Here is a 25,695-nt window from a genome sequence, read left to right on the forward strand (position 1 = left end):
AAAGTGATGTAAGAGAAGCACAAGTCTCGAATTTCTTCCACTCAATTAAATAAAGATAGCAAGAGAGACACTGAGCAGTGTGTGGCGGTGAGAAGCTGGAATAATTAAACAATAATCTGACAGACGGTGCACTTACGGGCAATTACAGCAAGCCTCTGCTGGCACTCTGGGGCACGGGGCCAAAGACTTCAGCGAGTCAAACCACACAAGTAGAGCAGTAACCTCCTAGAAATGCCAGTGTAGAGCATTTGGCTTAGGAGCCCAGAATGGGACTTACATGGAGCCAGGTCTCTGCATTTACCAGGTGTTAGCAGGAAGAGCAGCAGCCTGTCAAAAAGCTGCTTCTGTGTCCCTTGGATAATGCATTTCCAGGCACGTCTCCTTGCCTTTTGCATACAGCTTGAGGATCTCACTGCACCAAGCAACAAACTTAAAATAAGTATATTCAGAAAGCTCAACTGAAAAAAATATCATTTGTCTGTCAACTCCCTTTCAAAAACATGGACTGGGTTAAACACCAAGCTATCAAGCTTCAGGCTCTGAAGGCATTTGGGATTGCCACAGGGAGCCACGCCAGGCTTTCTGTTCCTTGCCTTACCCCACCCAGTAAACCCAAACCACCTTCCTCCTCATGTCTCTGGAGCTGGGCTCTGTGCCCCATGGTACCACTCAGCAGCTTTGGGGACAACAGCATGACATCTGCAGGTGTATTTCTGAAAGCACTGGGATGCATCCTTCACCAAATGCTGCCACACTACATTTCTGATCTCATCAGCACACGGGGAGGTGAAACAAGCTCTAGAATTTTAGAACAGAAGGAAAAAGAGAGAGCTCCAAGTGGAGAGCAAACACAGATCAGGTGCTGTTAAAAGCTTCTTAAACTGTCAACAAAGTATTTACTTAAACTCAGAACAGAAAGTCACCTTCAATATGGGTAGTTCTCACCAAAGTGGCTTTATTTTTAAACACCCCATATCTGGAGCTACTTGATTATACAGAACTCTGAATCAAATTGTTGCTTTTTAAAGTAAAGATTTGATTCCAGACTTTCTTGTCATATGGAAAACATGAACTTGAAAGGCTTTGAAAGCAGAAGGAAAGTAAAAAGCATTTAAAATGTATAAAGACAAAACCCAAGCCTCACAAACAAATGGGACTGGCAACATTGCTTCACCTAAATGCTTTTTTCTTCTACTTAGTAGGAGATGTTTCTCAAGACTTGAAATAAGTGTTGTTTTGTATCTGCAGGGCTTTCAGCAAGCAGTTGCCAAATTACGAAACCCTCTGGATTCCAGCAATGCACATCTCTGCTGTCTGCTGCACTCGGAGTATCTGGGAACAGGAGGAGGAAAACAAGCTTATCATTTATAAAATTATTGCTGGTTTTGTGGTTGTGAGGCTCTCTGCAGTGCACAAGAGTAACTTGTTTGTGACATCAGTAAAATAAGGATGTGCAACCTAGAGCGTGTTGTCCTCTCCACAGATCCCACACTTAGCTTTCTCAAATAACACTGGGTTTCATTCCCAAGGCCAAGTCTCAGGACTCTGGGAAGCTTTATTCCACAGGGACACAACTAGAGACCTGGGCACAAGGACAGTCTTGTTCTGACTTCTTCAGCCCTGTGGAATGACACCAAGATATTGCACTGACTCAGCACAGTCCCATTGCAAGTGCATGGTGCTTTTTCCCAGATGGCAAACAGCTTCCTACCTATTCCTGGCAACTGGAAAGGCCTGTGAGAGAAATGAATGGGTGCTTTAGCACATTCAGAGGTCAAAAAGGTCAAAAATGGGGTATAACTATGCTTTCTTTAGCAGAAGAGATTGGATCACTCATCTGTAACTGGAAAATTCACTTTTTTTTTCTTCTTGTTTCCCTGCTAAAAAAACAAGGGGAAATGGGTCCTCTATGAAATGCTTTTCTCTCCTCTTAACTACAGCCAACACCATCCTAGTGAATAAATACCAGCCTTACTCAAAACTAAACCCAGTCCTGTTTTTATGGCACTTTGCAAAGTAGGATATTAAGCTGCATGCCCATTCCTCCCTCCTCTCTCTCATCCAGACCTCCCAGTCACGAAGGTAACTATGATCTTTTTTTCTCCCCAGGAAAGGAAAAAAAGGAAGGAGGTGTCTTAAAAACAGACTTACTAGAAACTGTTGAAAACAACCTCCACAATCACGCCTGTCCCAGCGCTATCAGCTTCCTAGACAGGCTGCCAAGCTGGCATTTGAGTAGCTAAGAAAATGGATCTAGTACAGGATGCCAGACTTCTCAGTCACTAAAATGCACAAGTAACAAACTGAGTTGACCATTGTTTCTTATCACCAAGCAAACAAACCCTGTTGGCAGGAAAACTGCTTTTGGAAAGTGATTCCCTGCTCAACTGAGATGGGCTCCAAATGCAAATGTTCACATAACACTGGACTCCAGGTGGCCATTGGCATTGTGAAGGACACTGGCAAAAAAACCTGGCCTACAATTTGATTTCAATATCTTGCTTTCAGCTCATTTCTGTTGCTCTGCAGGCCATATTTGTTACCACAGGAATAACTCCTGCTTTCACAGTGCAAAATTTTCAGTCAGAACTGAGTATCATTTATGTTCATTTTTAGCCATTGCCATATCTAAGATGCTGAATCGGTTCTTAAAAACAAACTGACAAGCAACTACAAAATACTGATCTGCAAATTGCATGTACTGTTTTAAATGCCCTGGTATAAAAACATCCATCATAAAGCAGTGCCTTGTCCTTTCCCTTCCAGTCAGCACAAAATACGGATTGGCACATGGAAAAGCACATCAGACAAAGGAGCTTTTTCACTGAAATCAGTGGGAATGCTTCTGAGCACTTCAAAGGGTAGAGAAGGACGTCTCCAGCAAGCACATCCATTTTACAGCCTCATCAACGCCAATCTTCTGACCTGAAAGTGGAATATGTGAGCAAAGGCAAAAAGGGCCCATGTCTGTGCTGCCCGGGGCCAGCCCAGGAGTGTTGTCTTTGGCCAGCTGCACAAAAGGCAGGAAGGAGGAGCCCTGCTCTCACCCTCTGTGGGTTCTGCTGGCCTCCAACCCAGCATCAGGCGAGGCCTCCAGCGAGGTGGAACCGGGCTACCTGAGGGATTGTCAGCTTCCTACTCTAGGTTGCTTAGAGGAAAAAGGAAATAGTTCTGGAACAATGCAAACAGAGGCTTTAAATAACTATCAGAGAGGTGCCGCTTACTGGAAGCTGAAAGTTTTACCACTACTCTCCCAGCAAACCTTGGATCCCATAGCCGACAGGCCCCACCTGAGCTAGCAGAGGGAAGCATGCAGACAGCCACCACCAAGGCACAATGGAAAAGAATAATTAGCAACGATCATTTTCTCCCTCATTTTCCTCATCCACGGTCGTTCCCTGTGCATAGCAAGAAGCCGGATCTCAATCCCAGAACACGGAAAGGAGCCGTGCCCGCCTGCCAAGGCCAGGTTAGCAGGATCAGCAGCCCGAGCTGTCAATCCCCAGGGGCACAGGGTGCGCAGGCAAGCTCATTAGCAAACTCTAAAATTACACCTCATCCCGGAATCGGGGCTTGCTGGGGCACGGCCAAGGCCCGGGACAGGTGAATCTCCTCATCCCGGGTCACACGCGGCTCCCCGCGGGGGTTTCCCAGGGAAGCTGCTCCCGGTGGCAAAGATCCTCCAAAGGCGGACCCCTGTGGGGATCCCGCACAGGGTGCACTGGCCCATCAGGTTCGGCGACCTCGGAGCTCTCAGGGTTTAGAAAGACAGCGGCTTTTACTGCTGTTTACGTGTCAAACAGCAGCATGATTCACATGGCGAATCCTGAGGCGCTGCCTGGAAACGAAAACCGGGACGCGTACGCCCTGGCCACGCCCGTCTGCTGGACGGTGTCTGCTGGGGATTTTATTTACAGAAGCAGAAAATAAACCATAAAAGCGCCTCAAAGCCTGAGTTCCGCGGCGGGCCCCGGCGGGCGGGCAGGCAGCGGCTCGCCGGGGCCGGGCAGGCCCGCGCAGGTGGGACGGCTCCGCCCCAGAGCAGAGCCCGGCGCAGCTGAGGCGAGGAGCGGCATCCCTGAATCCCGGGACCGAGACAGCCCCGGGGGAGCCGCTCCCGCCGCGCCCGGGGCTGCCCAGCGCAGCGCCATGCCAACGACTACAATTCCCATCGCGCATTGGGGCAGCCGGAGCCCCGTTAGGCCTACCACTCCCGGCATGCACCGGGGCGCCGCCGGGGTGCGGGGGCGTGGCGCCGCGCAGTGCAAGCTGGGAGCTGTAGTTACCCCCGGGGGTGGTGCTGTGCCGAGCCGCCATGCCGGAGGGGACGGGAGCGCTCCGGGAGGTGCTGCCCAAGCAAGGTACCGGCGGCGAGCACCGCCCGGCCCTGCCCGCCCAGCCCGCCGCTCGCTCACGGCCCTTTTCTCTCTTTGCAGGGCAGCTGTCGGTGGAGGACACGGCCGCCATGGTGCTGTGCAAGCCCAAGATCCTGCCCCTCAAGTCGGTGTCGCTGGAGAAGCTGGAGAAGCTGCAGCGGGCGGCGCTGGAGGCGGCCCAGCCGCCCGAGGAGGGCCCGCCGCCGTCCGCGGGGGCCGCGCCGCCCCGGCAGTAGCGCGGGGAGGGTCGTGCCCGGCCGCAGCCGCGATCCGAGGTACCGCTGTGGAACGGGGCTGCGGCTTAAATGGGGCCTGAACGCGGGGAGGCCGCGTCGGGCGCTATTGCTGTAGAAGCTGGCGCTTGTTGCTGCCCAGGCGATGTTTTAAACGCGTTCTTAGAGATAGCAGAACCCCTCAGAAAGCGGGAGGAGGCGGGTTCCGCAAGCCCCTGCTCCAAGCCGGGCTGTACTAGACCTTGCTCGAGCACTGAAGCGCTTGGCTCCTAGAGCACAGCGTGTTCCCGGCCCTGGAATGGCTATTCCCAGCATTTCGGAGCACCTGAAAACTTGACATGAAACAGAAAAAAACGAAGGAGAGGCTCTATCGTCTTCCTGTGAGTCTTCCTTCTTGAAGAGTGATCTGTCTTGTTCTTGAGCCAGGGCTTGGCGAAGCTCTGCAGCAAAGGCACATTCCCACTATCTGTGCCAGCCTGGACGCTCCTACACAAGTCAGTTGTGTTTTCCAAAACAGATCTGGTAAATACTTACTTTACCATGAGCTTGATTATTCTGTGCTCTCCTCCTGATGGCAATACCAAAGGGCGTTACATGTAGTTACATGCAGTACTTAATTTATTCTGTTTAAAATAAATAAAAAGGAGGCAAAAACAAGAGCTTCACAAAAAATATTTTAATATGTTTTACCAGAACTTTTCACTTTTCCAGTTACATAGAAAAAAAGATAAGTTTGGTACATGGGGGCTGAAACCAACCAGTGTTCTCCCCTGACACAGATGTATTCGTCTTGTGACCCAACTGTATTTTCTTGGGCTCTTTAAAACAAAGAAACTGCTATTTTCTTTTAACTCCCAAAGCATAGTATTTCTTTAGCAGCAATGGAAATGGGATCACAGCAGCTTAACTTGACCCTTCTATAATAAAGCTTTGTATAAACCAGTGATTTTATGATGACAGCACTGTCCTGGAAAGAGCGAGCGGCAGTCAGACATCGATGCACATGTGGAATGATTAGGTCATAAACATGGCACATACAGAGATAGCTTATTTCAAGGCACCACCACAGCAGAGTGGCCAGTTGTTCTACTATATGCCCAAAGAAAGAACACTTCTTCCTGAAATTTACAAAACTATTAAAAAAAAAAAAAAAAAAGAAAACAATTTGTACCCAAAACATGTGCTCTTAAAAAAATACGAACTGTGCTAAGCAACTCTTAAATTTGGTATGTCCTAGATGTGTATACATATATACATACACACACCAGAGGAGCATGCGTGTTGTATATATCGACAGCGAGCTATGTTCCCTTTCAACTTGTAAGGCTTCAGGAGGCAGCTCTCACATTCAGTAGCTTTCTAGCTTCAGACGACCTCCATCTCCTTCACTCACAAAACGCTTCCTGCCCCTGTAAGAGAGTAGAAAGTATCTTTTCAGTGACTTAGAGTAGCATTACTTGGCTTTTTCTAGCTGAGAAGAATCTTCTCTTGGGGCTTAAAAGCCAAATATAAAGTTCAGCAGGGTTAGCAGTGATCACAATGTCAGCTCAGCTGCTTAAAAATGCTAGTTTGGAAACCTAGGAATGGTGGGGTTGCTACTTAAAACTCAAGTACACAAACAAAAATGCCTCTCAACATATCACTGGTAACTAAAGTATAATCAAGCTTTTGATGCAGTGGTGACTCTCAACCCTCCCACACACCCAAACCTGCAAAATATTTGATACCAACACACACAGTTTTAAGTGTAAAGTCCACAAATGGAGGCTGTTCTTGATAAAGATGCTAACATTCCAAGGTCCAAATTTATCATAAGCTGTTGAGATGGTTTAAGAACTCTTAACAAAACATCCAAAATGAAAAAGACCTGTCAAATAAGTAGTATTCCCAATGCATAAAACTGTGAATAATAGTTTTAAAATCCTGTTTTAAAATTTACATATATTCCCCAAAGGAAATTAAACTTATTAACTGTTATGTGACCAGTAAAGAGGTAACAGCACTCTGATTAGGTACAGTTCACACAGCATTATTCATGCTATGAGTAACCAAGCCATAACAAACCAAAAGCATTATATGAATCACAGGACAGATACAAGAAATGGGGTGTGTAGAGCTTATCCCATATTGGTGTCCTGTTCCTTTTAATATAAATATTAGGACTGATTGTCTCATCTTAGAACTCTACTCTACTTTGATAAGTTGAAACCATTTTTAAAGGATTTTTTTTTTTCATTTCCCCAGTACAGCTGAGAGTTTTCCACTGTCACCTACATGGACATTGTGACTGGATCTTCCAGCTTGGTGCTGCACTGATTTCTCCCAAGCAAATCAGGAAACCAGAGGAGAGGCTGCCTTTATCCTCTGGGGAGCACTGAATGGTGCTGCCTGGGATTCACAGGAGGGTGCCTTTCCTCAAGTATTTATCCCAGCCTCAATAGGTTTCACATCAGTGCAGCTTCTTAATACACATTTTACCGGTCCAGCTCTTTGTCCATCCTCCAGTTTCCACTTCCAATCAGTTACACTTTGGTCCTAAGATGCTGCTTTCTGTAATCTATGATAGGAATGAAGAGCAGTGCCTTTGCCTATCTACAATGAAGCAAGTACCTTGAAGGGCAGAGGTCTCTCAGTGGTTTGGAGATGATTCCAGCCTGAAAACATTCCTCTACAAAGCGCTCGAGCACAGAATAGGAGTGTGGCACATCCAGGTTAATGTCTGGGATTTCACAGTAAACCCGTTCATAGCCCTGCAGTGTGAGGAGTCAAACCATCTTTGGGTTATTCTAGGATTTTATCACAATGTTTTTAAAAGCCCTTCTGCATTCCAGAGGTTTTATTTTTTTATCTGGTTTCACAAAGCTAAAGCATTGAAGCTACAAGTCATTAGAGAAAAAACGTATATAATACCAGCCCATACTATGGCATTATACAAATATCTATCTGCATAAAAACACAACATGACTTCTTTAGAAGTCAGAAATCCAGACAGTATGAAATCTGTATATTAGCTTGCCTGTTACTACATGGGAAGAAAATTAAGTCTTCCATGTAAGTGAACAAAATGTGGCCACAAATATGACCACATTTGTGACCAACACAAGTTTATGCAGCAGGGGAGAGACTGGGGACAACCAGAGGTGACTTCATAACTTCCCACCAGCAACACAGCTGGGTCAATTTTTATGTAAGTGTTGATGTGGTCCCGAGTCTGCCCTGGGACAAAATTGCTGTCCTATACTCATCCTGAGAAGTAAAGTCACAGATGATTCCAACTGTGCAAAATACTCATTTCTATACTGCTCTACTCTTAATAATTTGTAATTATTAGGCCTTTATTGTACTACTTCAGTCACAAAGAACTACCAGATAAAAAGACAAATTTAAAAAATGAAGCAATATTGCAGCATTTCAGATGATTAGTTTTAACCATTTAACTGCATAAAGGCAGCTGGAAGTTTTGGAAGACCTTATTCAAAGTTCTCTAAATGCCATACTTACTCTTTTCATTTGGTCCACAGTAATGACAGAAGACTTCCACAGAGTTTTCAACAAATCCAGTATCATTTTAAAGGTCTTTTCTCCAGTTGACTCCAAAACCAGCACAATGGCCTAAAACAAATCATGCAAGTGTTTTGACTAAAATGAACACACTGGCTCAGGTACAAGGTGTGTGACCATATGAGGTACAGAAAGGAGTGAATGATTACATTGCATTATTACAACCTTTCTGGGAGGAAAAGCCCATTTACTACATGCACTGACAATTTCAGTTTATTATTATTAAACAAAAACTGATGAAAAGTTCTTTGGATAAGATAAATGGTACGAAAAACCAGAAAAGACCAGACAGAGTGAAAAGCATTGCCTTTCTGTCTCTGGTTTCAGCACTACGTGGCTATATCCATGTGGCTGCCGCAGTACAGATGGCAATTAATTAATTTTGTGAAATTAACTTTGCATCCATGGGGTTTTAATTTTGTATCCATAGGGGTTTCTTATCTGTGATTTCAGAAGGACTCAGAAGCTTAAAATCTGCAATACTGCACAACCCCCATCAACTGATTCTGTAGTTCTATTGTGAAGGAATTTTCTATAACAAGTCAATTTACTAAAAAGGAAATTCTGTAGATTGTGGGTGTTCAGCTTTATTGGTAAACAATCATTTCCCAATTTGGCAGATAAAAAGAGTACAAATGGGAACAGTCTCCCATATAGGCTGGGTCTGAAATCTGTAAGCTTTTATGACTGTGCTGAGTGAAACAATCCCACCCTGAAAAAGGAAGCTCTATAACTTAACCAAAACAGGTAACACCCATTAGAATACCCAGATATCTGAAACTAGAAAATAAACACCAAAACAAAGCATGGGAAGGTTTTTTGTTACTATTCCTCAGCAGAAAATAAACTGAGATCTTATTTTGAGGAACTTATAATTATCTGAATTCAACTATTTAACACCCCTCCCAATTACATCTGGATCTTCCCAGAGTCAGCAGCAGCTTACTTGTTGCACAGTGCACACACAAATGAGCACACAAACCATTAACTAACCATGAAACAATTTAGTTATTCAAATAACAGAAAAAGCAACCTAAGCTTCAGATGCCATTTATATTATTTGCATGCCCACATCAAAATATCAGCAATTATTAAAGAGACTGATTTCTTCTTACTTCATATACAAGTTCATGGTGAAAATGGGGTACTTCCAGTTCCTGAAGACAGCGTTCGGCTTCCAATACATCTCCAGAAAGCAAATACTCTTTCAGCAACATATCAATCTATTGAATTTTAAAACAAAAACCCAACACTAATTAGATACAAAGTTTAAAAGCTGTCAGCTGTTTTGATAATCTACTATCAAGCCAGCAGCAAGTTACTTCCTCAAACTTGCTGCCAATGCTTTTATAAATGTAATTAAATTCAGGCACTAATTAAAGGAGACGTTATCAGTAACCTGAAACACAGTAAGCCAAACACCTATCCACAGAGGGGATACAGAAGCACCAAAATCATTGTTTTATAAGTAGTGTGTCACCATAAAAGGCGCATGTGGGTGTCATTAAGTTTATTCTCTCCTTTGAATGCCACCTCCTATCATCTGTTACAGTTCCAACCTAGAAACTAGGTAACATGACCTTTTCCTTTAGACCTGCTTACTTTATAGCATGGATCTCTAAACATGCCTGTTTCTTCCTCTCTTTTTTCAGTCATTACTGTGCTTTTGATCAGCAATGCCAAAAAAATAGTTTATCTAGTTTAGCCAGTTTCATCTTGGCTCTTTTAATTACTTCTTCACTTTATACTGGGAAGTCTTAAAAAGCTGAATGCTTACAACTTTTGCTTAAAGCAAAAATAAACATATACTTGCAATACAGAATGTTGTACTACCATGCTCCCACCAGTGACAAATACTACAAAACAAATGAAATTATCGACATCAGTTCTTCTGCTTTGTCTAAACCAATTATATATTTTAAAAAGCCCAAACAACAAAACAAAACCAACGCTCATGACATAAGACATCACTTTAGTACGGGATATGTGTCTCTCTTCCCTCCACCCCAAACAAGAAGCCAAGAGCAAGAGGCAAGTGGAGAGAGGGGAGTTGTGCTGTTACCTCTTTGACCAGGTGTTTCACAGACTGCTGGCCCCCTCCTGCCCCCCACACGCTGTCGATGCGTTTCCCTCCCTTGCTCATGCTCAGCAGCACAGTCGCTCGGTCCAGCGCAGCTCTAAAGGCAAAGGCACCGCTTAAAACCTGATTACACAACCCCAAATAAATGCATCTGTGACTTCCCCCACGGCCACTTCTCCTCAGACAAAGCTACCACATCTTTGGGAAGGGCTCAGGGTTATCAACTCCACAGGGATCATTCGGATCAAAAAACCAGCAAATAAGCTCCCCATGTTGTCTTTCTGTCACTCGTACACTCATCCCAAGGACAGGTAACAGTTCTGTGATGGCAGTAAATTAAATCACCAATGCAGGACCTCAAACATCCTCACAAAAAGCAGCTGAGTATTTTCTTATGCAGAAATGGATTGTATCCAGACTCCTCCAAGAATGCAGCTTGGCAGGTGGATCTCAAACAAAAAAAAGGCCTGAGTTGCTGCCACACTCAAGAACACTTTTCTACTGAAATACTATTTTCCATTTGGGTCTGAAGAATTATGAAACCTTTAGAATTTAAGCCAAAAACAACCACTTCAGAAGGTAAATATGTAGTTGGAAAAATAGCACAAGCTAGGGATGCCTGCCAGTTTATTGAAAAAGAATAAAAAGGGAAGTAAGGTGAAAAAAAAAGCAGTCTGGGATACAGTTTGTACCATCCATGTAAACGAGGAACAGTTCTCCCAGTCCTCGTGCTGGGGGCAAGCCAATAACAATAACTCTATTCACCAAGATTTAATGAGCAGGAAAGACTGGCCAAGAAATAACAAAAGCAGCAAAGCATCCCAGATGTGCAGAATGCAGGCTACAATCCTTCAAATCACAGGACACATTTATAGAAGTGACAGACAATTTACTTAATTTGAGCCCCCAAGGTAGGCAGCTAAGAACTGCTCTTCCTTCTCAAAGCGCCAAACTATGATCATTGCGAATGCAACTTCTGGAAGAAACAGGAGTTCAGCAACTCCACATCAAGCCTGAAACATACACTTATGGGGGTAAGAAAAATAAAACATGACTCATTATTAAAACATCCTCCTTTGTCAGGGATTGCTCCTTCAAACTTCTCACACTGACACGGAAAACAATTGTACTTCTTGACAAATAAAGCATTACAGAGAAAGTCTCGGAAATCACTGCACAAGCTTCAAACCTTTGTAAGGCAAAACAGTTAATCCCTTGTGTATTTCACAACATATTAACAGCAGCTGTCCTGATGCTATATTTACCCATTAATCACATTAAAGCTTTTTCTGAGACAAAATCTTCTATAACCGCTTCTTCTTTCAGCTCAGTTTTCATCCTCAAACATAAGCTGGACAACAAACCTGACAAACTGAACTCAAAATGTATCTATACATTTTTTAGAACTCAGTATTTCTCCTCTGACTTGAGTCGTTCTGGATGTTGTTGGTTTTGTTGCAAATTTTATGGGTTTTTCATTTAAAATTAAAAAAAGGAAGTTAAAGAACTGCATGGTTTATTCTGAAGCTGTAAATTCCTGATCATCAGCTTTGACATTTGGAATAGAAATCTGTCTCTATATAGAAAGCAAGGAAATTACCGAGCTTGGACACAATCCACAGTGCCTTTGTAGCCATCTATGTAGGTACTGCTTAGGATCCCATCTCCAACAGCTCTAGCAATGAACTGGCCCACCAACTGCAACAAAACAGAAGCATTTTTAATTAAATGCTGAATTTCAAAGAAGTTCTAAGTAGATAATTATAATGTGCTTGGTTTCCAGATTTTATTTAAATGAGCTGTTTCAAAGTGAAAACACAGCCTGGGTAATTGGGAGAGGATTACAGACAGTAAGAAAATCAATATTTTTCAAAACACAGAGTCTATTGCAGTTTATTTGATCTATTTTAGCCACCAAATCTTTTGACTACTGGCATGAAGATTTACAAATATACCTGTGGTGCCCTGGGAGAATCCAACACCAATTCAGGTAGTTCTTTGAGCAGTCTATCAAAGGATTTTTCCACATCAGTTTTGCTTACTACTGTCCCACAAAGGTCGGAGATCAGCTTAGATGTCATTTCCCTGTGACTAGCCTTCCCCTCTAATGCCAAGGAAACAGCCAGCACTGGCACACTGTATTTCATTTCACCAAGGTTTAAATTCTTCAGCATCTCCTAGATAAGATTTGAAAAACAAAACAATGAGATTTCATAATTTTTATTATATAAATATATAAATAGACCTCAAATAAATATTTATGTGCTTACACTTACACAAGTACATATATGCTTCTGCTCATGTAATTAATACAACTGTTTGGGTATTCTTATAATACATTTCTTGCCAACTTCTCTATAAACTCATTCATAGCTGGCAATTGCATTACCCTGTATGGCACAGCTTTGACCCCTAAAACAAAGAAATAAAAAGGGCCGTAACATACCGAAACTTCGTTAGTATCGCCATGTTCAAAATACTCCTGGATGATTGGTGTTAAAGTTTTTTCAAATGCTCTTTCATCAAGAGGTAAAACTACTGTTTCATAGACACAGTTCTCCTGTTTTAAAAGACAACAAAAGCAGATACCCTTATTGTCTTTTCTTGCACCTTATGCAGCACTAATAGCATCAAAATAGTGGGGTTTTAATCCTTAATGCTTTCTCTTGGTAGCCAATATTCTGCTGAAAAACATTAGACTCTGTCTCTACTACTGAAGTGCAGACAATGCTGGCTAATTGTCATCCTCCTTCATATTCTGAATTTACTGTCAGGCGAATTCAACTGAAAGGCTGAATTTACTGTTAAACAATAGTAAACACACCAAACTCTGTTCCCAGGATTTAGCTGCTACCACAGGAGCAGAGGCCAAGTGCCTCCATACTGAAGGGAGAGTGACAGAAGGCCCAGCCCAGCAGAGCTGGCTGTGCCACAGCACCTTCCCCTGCAAGTGGCACTCCTGTCCCTGGCAGGAGCCCTGCCTTGTTCCCTCCTCCTTGGTGACTGTGTGACAGACAGCTGGTGCCATGCACAGCTCACAGAAAAGGCATTTTCACAATATTTGTGAACAAAGGCATTCCTTGGGGGAAAAGAGGCACACAGCAACTGCCTCACATATCACCTGTCCTGTGGAGTTCCAGCAGCACCAGACCTCCCTGCTCTAATTCAGTTCCCTTCTCTGCACCTACAGAAGCAACATTCAGAGCAATACTACAGAGCTGAACAAAGACATCTGATCAAAGACATTTTTCAACCAATGTTTAATGGAAAGAAACTTTTCATGATCAAGAAGTACAGTAAAAATCAAAAAATCTATCCTTCCATCACACCAAAGTTACACAGAATGTTCATTCGTCATTAAACTTTGTTCTCTGCACTAGCTCTATTTTTAATGGCTATTTCTGTTCATGTAAAGTATCAAATTTTAGGGAAAATTGATCCTGGAACAAGGTTTTGATATTCTCACATACCATTCTTTCAGCAGCTATGCTACAGCAAACAGCCTGTACTCAAAGGACCACCACTGTTCTGCTTATGTCATACAGAATGTACTTATGGTCAGTCTTGCAATTGTACTGATCTCAGAGACTTTAGCAAACTCTGTTTGTAATCACTATTTCCCTTTCAATGATAGAAAACCCCTTTGCCCAATAAGCTTTGCTTTCTTTGCCCTTCCCCCAGTAATATGGCTGAAAGATACAATCTTCCATAACATACTCTAAATAAACATGTCAACAAAATATCCAAGCTATCACCTTCATGAAAGGTTTATACCAAGCAGACAGGACATTGCGTGGGCTGGGAATACAGGGAAGAGAAAAATCTATCAATACACTGCCCCACTAAACTCCCAACCTGAGCAAGTCTGTGTCGCATTTTTAACAGTGTCTGTGTGCAATATGGAACAGCACTGCAACATCCACCTCCATGGGAACCAGCCATGGAGAACACACCTGGGAAAGGGATGCTGCTTACTCAGGCACAGAAAGAGGGCTTGGGGTAAGATTTGTGACTATTACACTGTGACTTCTACACCAGCTGCCTTTTTACTAGCCAATAATCTATTCCTGAACATAAAAATGAGCAGCCAGGCTGACATTCATGTTAATTCACAAGGCCATTGAAATTGATAAAAAGAAATACAAACAACACTGCAAAGAAACTATTTGCATACCTGGTCATCATCATAATTAGGATCCTTAATATCTACTTCTTCCACATCATACACTTGACCTGGTGTTCCCCAAACTCCTTTACCACCTGCTCCACCTGGCAAAATATGGAAGAATAAGTAAGGACTGCCAGTTAACAACAACACTTCTGTTTTCAACACAACATTCTTTCACTTAAAAGTCATCTATCATTGCTTGTGCCCATCTCCTGACTAACAGTATATGCTGAAGAGGGTGTGTTTGTCTGACAAGTTCCCACCTCCTCAGCCACTTTGCATCACTTTCCAGTAAGACACTGCAAGCAGTATGGACTGCACAAGAATTACTGAAGGTTGAAATTGTACTTTCCAATACAAATATGATTTAAATTTGTGTTAAGAACAGTCCCATGAACCACGAACAGTTCAGATTTGTGTATTAAGCCTGCTAAGGAAATGTACTTCCCTTGAAGACAAATGTTGATTGATCATAGACATATTAGATTTGCTGCCACCTGCTATTGCCACCCACTAATTAACATAAAGGGCCAAATACCTGCACAGAGACTGTGGTTTATGGAAATGATTCACAGCAGAAAACACTGTACTGTGCTCTGAACAAATCTTTATCTTTCTCACTCTACTCTCTTCCCCCTAAGGTACACCAACCTTTCTTTGGCAGACCTCTGCCCTTTCCGGACCGGGATCGCCTGTCCAGGAGTTTCCCCTTTGGGCTCGTTGGTACAACTCCAATCTTCAGTGTCTCTCCATTCTCACTAACAGAGTCTCCTCTCCCAGAATCTCTAGAAGAGTTTTTCCTCAATCGTCTCTTTGCTTTAGCATTTATTTTGGCTTCAGTAATTGAAGTTGCAGGAATCCAATTTCCATTGATTTCACTTTTTCGTTCCTCAGACCCACCATTTTCTTCGTCGCCAGAAAATGGAGCATCATTTAGATTCTCAAGTTCTTCAAAACAAAACAGAAAAAAAATCTTTTCGTTTTAAACAGTTTTATATTAGAATACCAAAACACACTGCATTTAGAAAGGATTATAACATCATATAGAACTCTTGTCTCCAACAGTGTTAAGGCAAACATTGTTTTTAAGGTATGTCTATATATTGCAGTAATAAAAAGTTCCTTACTCCCCTACACAAAATATCCACATTCTAAACAGAGCAGATGTCAAGAAAGCAAATTAATAAAACCATACATAAATACATAAACCACTGAAAACCCCACTCTTGTTAAACAAAAACTATCTGAACTCCTGAGAGCATTAGATCTAAGTGCCTCGTTCTCACTCCACCCACTCTTCTCTTGATTTAGTAACAAATGAAACTGCCAATCCAGTACATTGTGTAGGAACTCAACAATGTTACAAGACTCATCACTAAAGTGAAATTAACTCCCTAAAGCATGAACCAACATTCCCCTTATTCAATTCAAGGAATTTCAAACACAGCTTACTAGCAAGAAAAGCAACAATTTAGGCATAGAAGAATATAAAAACATCACTACTTTTATTTTTTGTTTTTAAAGCTGGGGGGAGGGTGGAATGCTGTTCAATGCAAAGCCTGGAGAGCTTGGTAATCAAGACTCCTAGAATACACAGTCCTTTGAATCACTGGGATCTCTCTTCTCTGTGGATTGTCCCTCACTGCAGCTTCTGTCAAGACTGTTTCTGAACACAATACAATTGACTACAACAGGTTTGTTTTGTACCCAACAAAAAACTCTCTCACAACTTAAGGATGTGTACATGTCTCAGAGCACCGAGAAGCACAGTAACTTCACTCTCTGAGGAAGCTAATGGACATTTAATGTTTAGGTCTGAAGTTTTATTTCACAAAGTTAAGTTGTCCCCAACTTGTGCTGTGGTGCTTAGCAGAATGTCTTACTTAGAGCATTATAAACAAAAGCTTTCACAAACTATTCTTTCGCCTTCTTAACCAATCAAGACTCAAAAAAGAAAAAGCACCTGAGAACCTATTTACATTCCAGTGAGTACCCTGGGGGTCCTTGCAAATTAGAAAACACACAGAGAACAGCCTCAGCTCTCTGTCACACAGTTCTCCATTTCTTCACAATTGAGTAGAGTCCTGAAGACACAACCCACAGCCCCACCACCAGCAGGGCAGTAGGAGTGCACTCAGGAGCTGGTTTTCCAAAACTGCTTCACAGAAGAGCTCACTGCCATAAACCCAGAATACGAGGAGTATTCAAAATCTACATTTTAACCTAACTAATGTATTAATTCACCCTTCCAATACCTTCTCATCAGCAGCATGCATTTGGCAATATTTCTCAGAATTATGCTTCTGCACTTCAAAACAAGTTCATGAAAAATTGTTTCTAAAGCAAAACGGACTAATAAAATATTGCCAATCTCCAAGTATTTACTCGTATCAAAGTGTATATTAAACTGAGCAAACTTTGATGGAACTGCCTCCTTTGTGATCAAGGAAATAACATTTAGATACTGGTGTTCACAGATGTGAATGCTACAGCTCAGCAATAATGCAGCCATTCCAGACTAAGCTTCATCTTTCCACTCATTACTCCCACAAAAGCATTCCTTTTATGCTTGCAGCAAGCTAAAAAAGAAAAGCATGCATCACATCCAGGAAAAGATTTCTCACAAGCAGCTTTCTCTGTTTGTCTAACATTTTAATAAAACAATGAGGGATTTGCATAAAGCTAACAGAGGGGGGAAAAAAGAGCAAACTCAAACAGGTTTCCTTCCTCTCATTCCCCAGGAGACCCCATCAGCAAAAACCAGCTCCTCTCAGTCAAATGCACTCAAGTTCTTCTTCATGCTCAGTCTCCCATGAATTTCTCCAGTTTAGACCTGAGACTAGACTGTCCAGAAACTTCACTCTTCAATACTGCATACTTCTTTCTCAGTTTCCAAAGAAAATGGCCAACAATTAACACAAGTCAGTCCTGACTCTGGCAGCCAAGGACTAAAGGGGAGGCTACAGTCCAACCTCCTCACACAACCCTAATTTCAGGTTCAAGACTAAAGGAAATCCTCCACAGGAAACATCCAACCCAAAAGAACTCGTATTTCTCACTGCGCTTCTACACTGTTTTTATATAATACTGTAACTTCCAGCTGCAACCTCTTTCTCCATAATATGGTAACCAACTGGCCCTGTACTATTAGTTACCTAGTTAAGCTTGAAACACAGACTGAACTATACTATTTTCCAAAAACTTACAAAACAAAATAATAAGAACCTATAAAATGCTTCAGATCTTCCTCTCAGTTCCTCATTTTCACATCATATAACATATACAGGCACTAACAGTCTTCAATCAACTTTAATAATTTGCTTATTATATATTAAGAAGTTACCCAAATTTATCTCATTACTCTGTCACTAAGCCTAGCAGGCTCACTTAAAATCTGTGCTTTTATGGGCTACCTTCATTAACAAAGCCTCCTACCAATTTAAATCGTCCAAACTCTGTCAACCCAGCTCTCCTGCAGCTTATTATATCCAAATATAATTCTAAAATGTTGAGAACCAAGGTGTCTTCTCCTTATCCTAATTCTGCTTAAATATCAGAAATCATATGGAGTATATTGCCACCTCAACTGCATTATCTGCCAACTTAAAATATATACATGTTATTCTGAAAAACCTCTTTGACATGAAAGAGTCACTGCAGACCATCAGAACCTTTGGAAGATACACAAAACAACAGGAATCTATGATACCCTGACTAAGCATCATAAAAGAAATGTGTGATATGGATAGAACAGTCCATGCCATGGCAGTCTCTAACATGTACTTCCTAAATTTTTCCTATCCAGCCCACTTCCAGTCCAGCCCTTCAACATTTGTTTCCCCTAATTTTAAGGTAAATTGTTGCATAAAAGCAGAATTTATACCTCTTACACATCTACACATTTTACTTCTAAGTTTATTCTTTTCTTCACACCAGCACTACTTGAACTCAGATGATAAGGAGAAAAGTACAACTATTATCCAGTGACTTACAGAAATGCTAACTTCATTATTTTAATAATTTTAAACAAACATAATAGAGCAGGATTCCATGATATATAATTGAAAGAACTATTCTGTAAGTTTTTGGTTATTTTTTTCAACCAGTACTGTTAAAAAATTATCAAGTGGTGCATTTTTTCTACAGAGAACACTTCTGGTCAGCTAAGCAATTTTAAGTAAAAAAAAAAAAAAAAAAAAAAAAAAAAAAAACAAAAAACCAAACCAACTGAATATATGACTTACCTGTTGGGGTAATATAAATGTGTTCCTTTTCTATTTCCATAGCTGCTTAACAGAGCTGATTGAAATGTCAAGTCTTAGTATTTTCCCTCCAAGGCCTAAGCAGAAACAGAAAAGCTTAGAGAACAAAAAAACACTAGACCAAAGTAAAGTGCAAAGGCTTTACTCACAAAATATAAAAATGAGAGGCTTAAGCTGTAATTATTAGTAACTGCTGAAAAGTTCCTGGGAAGGTAAATAGTGCAGCAAGAGAGAAGCACCACCCTCCAAGATATCTAAGCCTGGATGCCTTAGCAGCTGTCACTTCTGTGCCCTATAAAGGGGCAAAAGCCGTTATTTTAAGGCTAAAAGCCCTGTTTATGCAGCTTTTTTTAGTTGATAAAAGCCACCTCTATCAACCTAGACTGTCCTGTTCTGCCAAGTGGTTATCTGTATGAGTGTACAACATCAATGTTCTTATTGCATGCAAGAGAAAAACGTTCTTCATGTGAATGATGTTGATAAAATGGTACCAATTTATCGAGTTCAGCCCAGCCTTTAGAAAACAAGCTAATTTTTGATCCTCCCCTCAAGGACGTAGTCTTTGTTTTACTGTATGTTTACATACAGCTATCAAGCTTTCACATCTGTGCTTCTGCACCCTTCAAACACTCCTTGCAACCACTATTCAATCTGCAAGGGATAAAGTTCCCTTCATTTAAATACTTCTCTTTTTCTCCTCCTCCTTCTCCCTCTTCTTAGCAGCTGCTACTTTCCAAACCACCCCATGTCACTGTGAAGAGGATGGCATCATCCATCTTTCCTTTATGTACACAAAAAAATCAAGCAGTCCCAGAAATCCCTCATACACATTTCCACAAATCTCTTCACAGGCCTGGGAATATTACTGGTATTTGTGTCTGCCCCATAAGAATTCAGCAGCCCTTTCTTCCCCATCTCATCCTTTGCTGTCCTGAAAACTGTTCACCGTTGAGTGGCAAGATTGTGACACCAAACAGCTGCATTCCCTTCCCCTTTTCTTCCCTTCCCTTGTTTTCCCCTTTCATGCCCACTTGCCTGCCACAGACCCATTAACGGTAAATGATTCATCACAGACCGTTGGCCATAAAGAAACTCTGGTTTGGGGCACAGCATTCAGCTGTCATGGCCTTCTATTTCCTAATGCCAAGCCAAACAGTTCCCAACCTTGTGCAATAAGAGTCTTCCCCACCCCACACAGTTTTTTAAATAAACATTTTTCGTGAGTTACCTCAAGCAATCATTCAGGAGTTCTCAAGCTTTCCCAGACACTGTTGGTTGAGATATTTTTCCGTGTGGGTCTCAGTCTAATCTGCACAAACTACCTTGTGAGAACAGTTTTATCCTTCCTAGTGGAATGTTCCATCAGTTGTCCACCTCTTGGGAAAAGACAAAAAAAGGACAAAACCTGTGTTAAAAAATAATCACAGTTTTCATCATTTGTAACCAAGTTCCAAATTTCAAGTGGAGTAATGCTCTCCCTGTACAGGACCCTAGCTGAAATCCTCCACCTGTGGCAATGTAATAAATAACAACTCAACTTCCACACGATGTCATTCTGAGATTCAGCACCCTACTTGGTTTATAACAAGGATGATGGAATCTCCAAGCCTTACAAGTCCTGCTGTCTGATACTGATCAGGAGATAGAAGTTATACTCTCAGTTCAGCAATGCATCTTCTCACTAACTCAAACCAGCAGATTGCTGGAGCTTCAGGATGCTGGAACTTATCACTGTATCCAAACCTCATCATCTTCTGATTTGCTGACTTACATCACACAGCACTACCAATAAAACTCCAACACAATTCGCAAAACTGCCTTAAAAAAATCAGACTCCGTGTTGGAAGAGATAATACGGGAACAAAATGGACAGAAGCCACTTTAGGCAGAACATAAACACCGTGGAAATTTTTAACATGAATCAGTGATATGAACAGTACTTTTAAACTAGTTTATAAGGAAAGGGTATTTTTCTAAGTCTCAAAGTCCACCAATAAAACACGCTCCATGCTCTGTATCACTACCATTTCTTGCACTCCATCTAAACAGGCAATTCTACCTCAGCAGGCACATTAACCTTTAGAAACAACACACGCAGCAGGACAAAGCTCCCAAAAGTTATCAAGACCTCCCGTAGGTGCAATGCATCTCGGAGTAACTTCCATATAGCATACACCTTTTTTCCCCTTCTCCCTAACTTTAGGCAAACATCCCCCATCACCGAAGCTTTGGAGACCTGCCAACACCAGCTGCTGTTCTACAGCCGCACATACAAAAGCCGCGTTAAGATTCGGTAATCCTACCAACCCCGTGCCGCCGGCCGGGACCAACGGCGGCGCAGCGCCGGCGCCGAGGAGCGGGCTCAGGCCGCCGGACCGAGGGCTGCAGGCCGCTGGGAGCGGGGCCGAGGGCTCAGGCCGCCGGGGCCGGGCTGGCGCACAGGCACGGGCCTGGCAGTGGCTGCAGCGGCCCGGGAGCGCCCGCAGCTCCCGGGAAGCGCCCGCAGCACCGCCGCTCCCTCAGGGCCGCCGGGGCCGGGCCGAGTCCCCCTCAGCCGCCGCCGCGCGCGCTCCCGCTGCCGGCCGTGCGCGCGCCCGCCGCCCAACCCCGCCCCCGCGCGCGCGCCCGCCCCCTGCCTGCCTGTGTTTTCTGCCCCAGAGACACGGCCACCCGCGGCGCGGTCATTGGCTGGCTGCCGCCCGCCCCGCAGCCAATCGGCGGGCGGGGGCGGGGCTCGGCCGCGCTTTGGGCTGGGCGGGAAGGCAGGGGGAGAGCGGGGAGGGCGAGACCATCGCGGGTGGGTCGGGGGGCGGAGCGGGGAGGGCGAGACCATCGCGGGTGGGTCGGGGGGCGGAGCGGGGGCCTGAGGCGCACCTGAGCAGCGGCCTCCATTTCCCTGAGAGACGCGGCCCGGAGCGCCCGCACCGGGACAGCATCGCCTGAGCCTTCCTTGCAGGGGGCAGGTGTGGAGCGGCAGCCCCCGGGATGTGAGAGAACGGCTCCTCACATCCCGCCTGAGGGTGCTGCGTGTTAGCGCCGGGGCAACCGCGGAAACGTGGCAACTGAGCCTGGTTCCTCCTCAACGTGCTGTCCTACTCCTTTAATTAAAAGTCTAATTTTTTTTTTCTTTTTTGAAGCAAAGCCATCAGAAAAAATAATCTATTGCCTCCCTTCTGTGTGCGTTTCTCTCTGGTAACAAGCGGAGCTGAGGCCCTCGGCTGCCGCCCCACAAGGCCCGTCCCTCAGCGGCGGGCAGGGTCTGGGCCGGGCGGCTGGAGGCCCCGGAGCTGGCAGGCGGCATTCCTGCTGCTGCAGACACCTTTTCCCTGCTGAAACGCCGAACACGCTGCAGGTTTGGGATTGACAGCCAAACCGGGCATGTCCGTCCACAGCCTTCCAAACTTTCCGCCTTGTTTCAGTTTAGATTTACCCTGTTTACTCTGTACGAACTGCCTGAGGGCACGCACCTAATTAGAGATGATAGTGTCCTCGCATTGTCATGTGCTTCGCCTCCATTCAGGTCTCTCAGAGCTCAGCTCACCCTTTGTTTTCTCTCCCTAATTTGTCACTCCAGAGAGCCCAAGCAATGAAGGAAGCAAATACAGATCCCTTCTGCTTTGGTACATGTGCACTGCAGGATTTTCCAGCTGCCAGCAAGAGAAACCTCCTCAGTTAACCAGATTATGGCTTGACTTTTGTAGTAGCATTGAATATTTTCCCCGTATAATTCGACTCCAATTGGTATACTTCTGATTGAAGTAAGAGCCAAAGTTCCCTTTTGTAAGAGCCTCTGAATTAGTTTACTGGCCTGGCTCTTCATGAATCATCCAAAATAGGTTTAAGATTTAAAACAACAATCATCCGTTAAAAGAACGTGCAGCACGATTGACATGTTTTCATGATACTTTCCCCATCAGCCAAATGACAGAAAGAAAACCTTTCTTTCTCATGAAGACGCTAAATTGCTGACTTTTTCAAGTCTGAACAGTCCAACGTGCTCACACAAGATTTTTTTCACATGCAACCTAGAGGCAGTTTTAAAAGATGTTGTTTCCCCATCAATCAAAAAATAGTCCTTAGTTTGCTTTTTGCACCTCTGCTGACTTGTGTGTACCAAGCAAACCACCACAGTGTCATCACCGAGCTTTGGAAAATAAATTCTACCTATTAACATTGATGGTGGAATTCAGCTTCCACTGCAAGGCAGAGTGGGGCTTTAAAGAGAGTTTTCAGTAGAGAAGAAAGAGGTGACAGAGAGGCTGAAACAGTAGCCAGAACCTGCACAAGAGAAGATGGCACAAAATTCTTCATCATGGCAATTACACCCTTTAAAGCACCACGGAAAATAGCCAAAGGATTTTCTGCTAAAGTTTAGGACTGGATTACTTCCAAGAGGCCTAAAAGCTGGGTCAGTAGTCAAAAGAAAATTAAAACCCCCAAATCATCCAGCACACCTCCAGACAAGAAAATTGTGTGGTTTTTCTTCCTTCTGCTGAATGTCTCTTATTAGCAGCTGGGTTATCAATCACTGAAAATCTCATCTGCACATATTTCCTCATTTCTAAAGCACTGTGACCTGAAAAAGAGCTGGCGTGCACGAAAAATAATTTGTATTTTTCCACTGTATCAACCACCCTACGAAAAGACATCACCACTTTTTCCCTTTCTAACCTCAAACCTGCGGTAACTAGAAAACAGCTAATCACATGCTAACCTCTGAGGTGTAGAGACCTACTCGCTCCCTCCTGCCTTCCCTCCCCCAGACATATTAATAGCAAACATACCGCCAAAATCCCCGTAAAAACAAAACAGCAAAATTCCTCCTCTCGTAGAAAAAATAAGATAAAAAAAAAAAAAAAAAAAAAAAAAAAAAAAAAAAAACCTCTTTGGGCCGTTTCTGGTGGATTTGCGGCTCGAGGCAGCCAGAGAGGGGTGTTCAGCTGGACCCCGCTGCCCGACACCTGCACCCCGGGTTACCTGTGCCTCAGCCGCCCGGCCCCGGCTGCGCTTCCAGCCCTACAGCCGCCGATCACCTGGAGCAAAATGCCTGCACGCAGGGGAGCAGGTCACTTTCTAGCAGTCTTCCTTCCTTAGAGCCTGCTGGGTTGTTTTCAAACTCTCCCCTCCCTTTCTCACATGCAGGCCAAGCCCTCCCGTAACACCCAGGGGAGGAATCCATTGGCTGGAGTTCCCCAAAACGCGTGGAGCAGCCCTTCCCCCCGTGCCGTGCCTGGTGCACAATAGACGCGGCGTGTCTCCGCGCTGCCCCGGCTGACACCGGCCTGGCTTCTCACCCCGCTCTGCCTGCGCTCCCGACCTCCCGCACCGCAGAGAGCGGGGGAAAGCACAGAGAGGTGGCCTTGGGTTAGAAACACCACCGAGCGTTTCCCTTGCTCTCCCCACTGCGGATTTTTCAAAGTTTTACTTTCTGTTTTAAATGTTTTCGATAGGCAGCATCTGTGCTCCTGACACCTCAGCAGTGCTGTTTGATTACAGTCGAGTCTGTTACTGTGTCACTTGGAATAAGAATTTCCACACATAATGCAGACAGCAAAAATGTATCATATCTGTTAAATCAATCTGCTCTGTTCAGTTGCCTGTCTCTTGGCCTTCTACTTTCTTTCCCTTCTGACTATTATTTTTGCAGCTTCGGCTAAGGTACCTTCATGAAATGAACTGCAAACACAGCAAACGCATTCTTCTTCATCAGGGAGCGTCAGCTCCAGGTTGAAAGGGTACTAAAACACGCCTTCACTTTTTTTTTTTTTTTTTTTTTTTTAAATGCTCAGTAATTAGAGCTGCTTTTGAAGATCCTCGTGCAGCTCCATCCGAGAGCTGGGAACGGGGCTGTGCTGCAGACCTGGGCGTGCAGCGCCTGTCGGGGCTGGGCGCCCTTGCGAGGTGGAGAAGGGATCGCGCTCCGTTTGCCTGAGCACGGAGACCGAAGTGTCGCCCACTGCCGTGGCTTTGCATGAACGCTTCCCAGAACCGCTGCCTTTCTGTCTCTCTCGTGGCTTTCCAGGACTTGCCCCTCACATTGCACAAGAAGCCTCCCCTGTTCATGGTTCTGAGCACACCCTTCTGGCAGCGGCGGCCCCGGGTTTGCTCCGTAAAACTGTTCCGGGCATGTCTCCTCCGTGCTGCCGTTGTCATCTGTTCATTCTTGTCTTAACAAAAGGCAATCACGCATCTGAAAGACGCTTTGGTGGAAAGGGATGAACTTGTGAAATGTGCAGAAAAATGGGAGTACTTGATTTAAGAGTTCCAGACAGTGAGTTCATTTAAAAGCTAACAACCAGAAACACAAAATGCTACCTCTACCTCAGAATAATTGTCCCTTTTTACTGGTTTAGTGCGAGAGAAGATCTTAGGGAGCCATTTATTAAAACAAGGTGTGTTATTGCCTTGTAATTATTATTTGACAAGCCGAGGTCCTGTGATTAATAAATCATGTGCCTGCTTTTTGTGTGTATATAATCACATGCTCTATATTTATATGGACAGAGGGTTACAGAACGTTTACCTTTGTGCTTAGGTAACTGGCAGGAACTTCTGTGCTATCAGGTCTCCTATCAAAGGTGCCATGTGATATAATCCTTATCGTGACCTTGTCAAGTTCCATCCTCAAAGCAGTTCAATATTTTGCATGAACGATTGCAGTGGGGAAACCATTCTAGAACCACATTGCCAAATGGTTGGTAACAATCTTCTGATCAAAATGTCTGATGCCTCCTTTTGATCATTTATTCAGTAGCAGCACTGGCCCTTAGCACTTTCAGCTCTTCTCTCTTCCCTTCCTGGGAGTATTTATGCAGAGATAGCCTCATGCTCACAGTATTTGCTTTGCAAAATGAAGTGAGATAGCCTCTCCTCAAGCTCAGCCTTCAGTGCAGCCTGGGCTGCACCTCTCCTGCTGCCTTCCAGGATTGCATTTCTCACTTCCTATTTCCACTGTTGACAAGTCAGTCACTTGGTGATCAAAGTGTGAGCTGATAGGGAGCTTGTAGGAAAGGCT

General features: G+C 43.8%; 2 protein-coding genes and 1 long non-coding RNA gene across 9 annotated transcripts; 2 read left to right on the plus strand and 1 right to left on the minus strand.

The window, feature by feature from the left end:
* Positions 1-4,226: 4,226 nt before the first annotated feature.
* On the plus strand, positions 4,227-14,366 carry BBIP1 (BBSome interacting protein 1). Of its 3 annotated transcripts, none has more exons than XM_066323595.1 (3): positions 4,227-4,361; positions 4,437-4,651; positions 14,136-14,366. In XM_066323595.1, the coding sequence occupies exons 1-2, from the start codon at positions 4,316-4,318 to the stop codon at positions 4,610-4,612; spliced, it is 222 nt and encodes a 73-aa protein (XP_066179692.1). In that variant the 5' UTR covers positions 4,227-4,315; the 3' UTR covers positions 4,613-4,651; positions 14,136-14,366. The 3 variants fall into 3 exon arrangements, with proteins under 3 accessions (XP_066179692.1, XP_066179693.1, XP_066179691.1); XM_066323596.1 differs by lacking the exon at positions 14,136-14,366 and adding an exon at positions 6,854-10,897; XM_066323594.1 differs by lacking the exon at positions 14,136-14,366 and having other exon boundaries at positions 4,437-5,555.
* Positions 5,276-23,777, minus strand: PDCD4 (programmed cell death 4). 5 transcript variants are annotated; one of them, XM_066323588.1, is made up of 13 exons: positions 23,658-23,777; positions 19,909-20,056; positions 18,663-18,757; positions 15,070-15,366; positions 14,425-14,519; positions 12,697-12,810; positions 12,206-12,427; positions 11,851-11,948; positions 10,233-10,347; positions 9,286-9,393; positions 8,111-8,221; positions 7,220-7,359; positions 5,276-6,018 (listed from the first exon to the last, which is right to left on the minus strand). In XM_066323588.1, exons 3-13 carry the CDS (start codon positions 18,700-18,702, stop codon positions 5,958-5,960), a joined length of 1,401 nt encoding a protein of 466 aa, XP_066179685.1. In that variant the 5' UTR covers positions 18,703-18,757; positions 19,909-20,056; positions 23,658-23,777; the 3' UTR covers positions 5,276-5,957. The 5 variants fall into 5 exon arrangements, with proteins under 5 accessions (XP_066179685.1, XP_066179690.1, XP_066179688.1 ...); XM_066323593.1 differs by having other exon boundaries at positions 23,714-23,730; XM_066323591.1 differs by lacking the exon at positions 23,658-23,777 and adding an exon at positions 23,563-23,582.
* LOC136364037 (uncharacterized) lies at positions 15,722-17,651 on the plus strand. The gene is made up of 2 exons (XR_010744096.1): positions 15,722-16,112; positions 17,160-17,651. It is a non-coding gene; the product is annotated as an uncharacterized lncRNA (long non-coding RNA).
* Positions 23,778-25,695: the final 1,918 nt, after the last annotated feature.

Source organism: Sylvia atricapilla, chromosome 8, assembly GCF_009819655.1.
Source record: "Sylvia atricapilla isolate bSylAtr1 chromosome 8, bSylAtr1.pri, whole genome shotgun sequence".
NCBI classification, from domain to species: Eukaryota; Metazoa; Chordata; class Aves; order Passeriformes; family Sylviidae; genus Sylvia; species Sylvia atricapilla.

Bases quoted from the DNA above. Each gene is read 5' to 3' on its own strand.
- PDCD4 (XM_066323588.1), bottom strand. From the start codon at position 18,702: ATGGAAATAGAAAAGGAACACATTTATATTACCCCAACAG. The intron at 15,367-18,662 runs GTAAGTCATATA...TTTGTTTTGAAG, and splicing joins CATTTATATTACCCCAACAG to AACTTGAGAATCTAAATGAT. The intron at 9,394-10,232 runs GTAACAGCACAA...AAAATTCAATAG, and splicing joins TGAAACACCTGGTCAAAGAG to ATTGATATGTTGCTGAAAGA.
- BBIP1 (XM_066323595.1), top strand. From the start codon at position 4,316: ATGCCGGAGGGGACGGGAGCGCTCCGGGAGGTGCTGCCCAAGCAAG. The intron at 4,362-4,436 runs GTACCGGCGGCG...CTCTCTTTGCAG, and splicing joins GGAGGTGCTGCCCAAGCAAG to GGCAGCTGTCGGTGGAGGAC.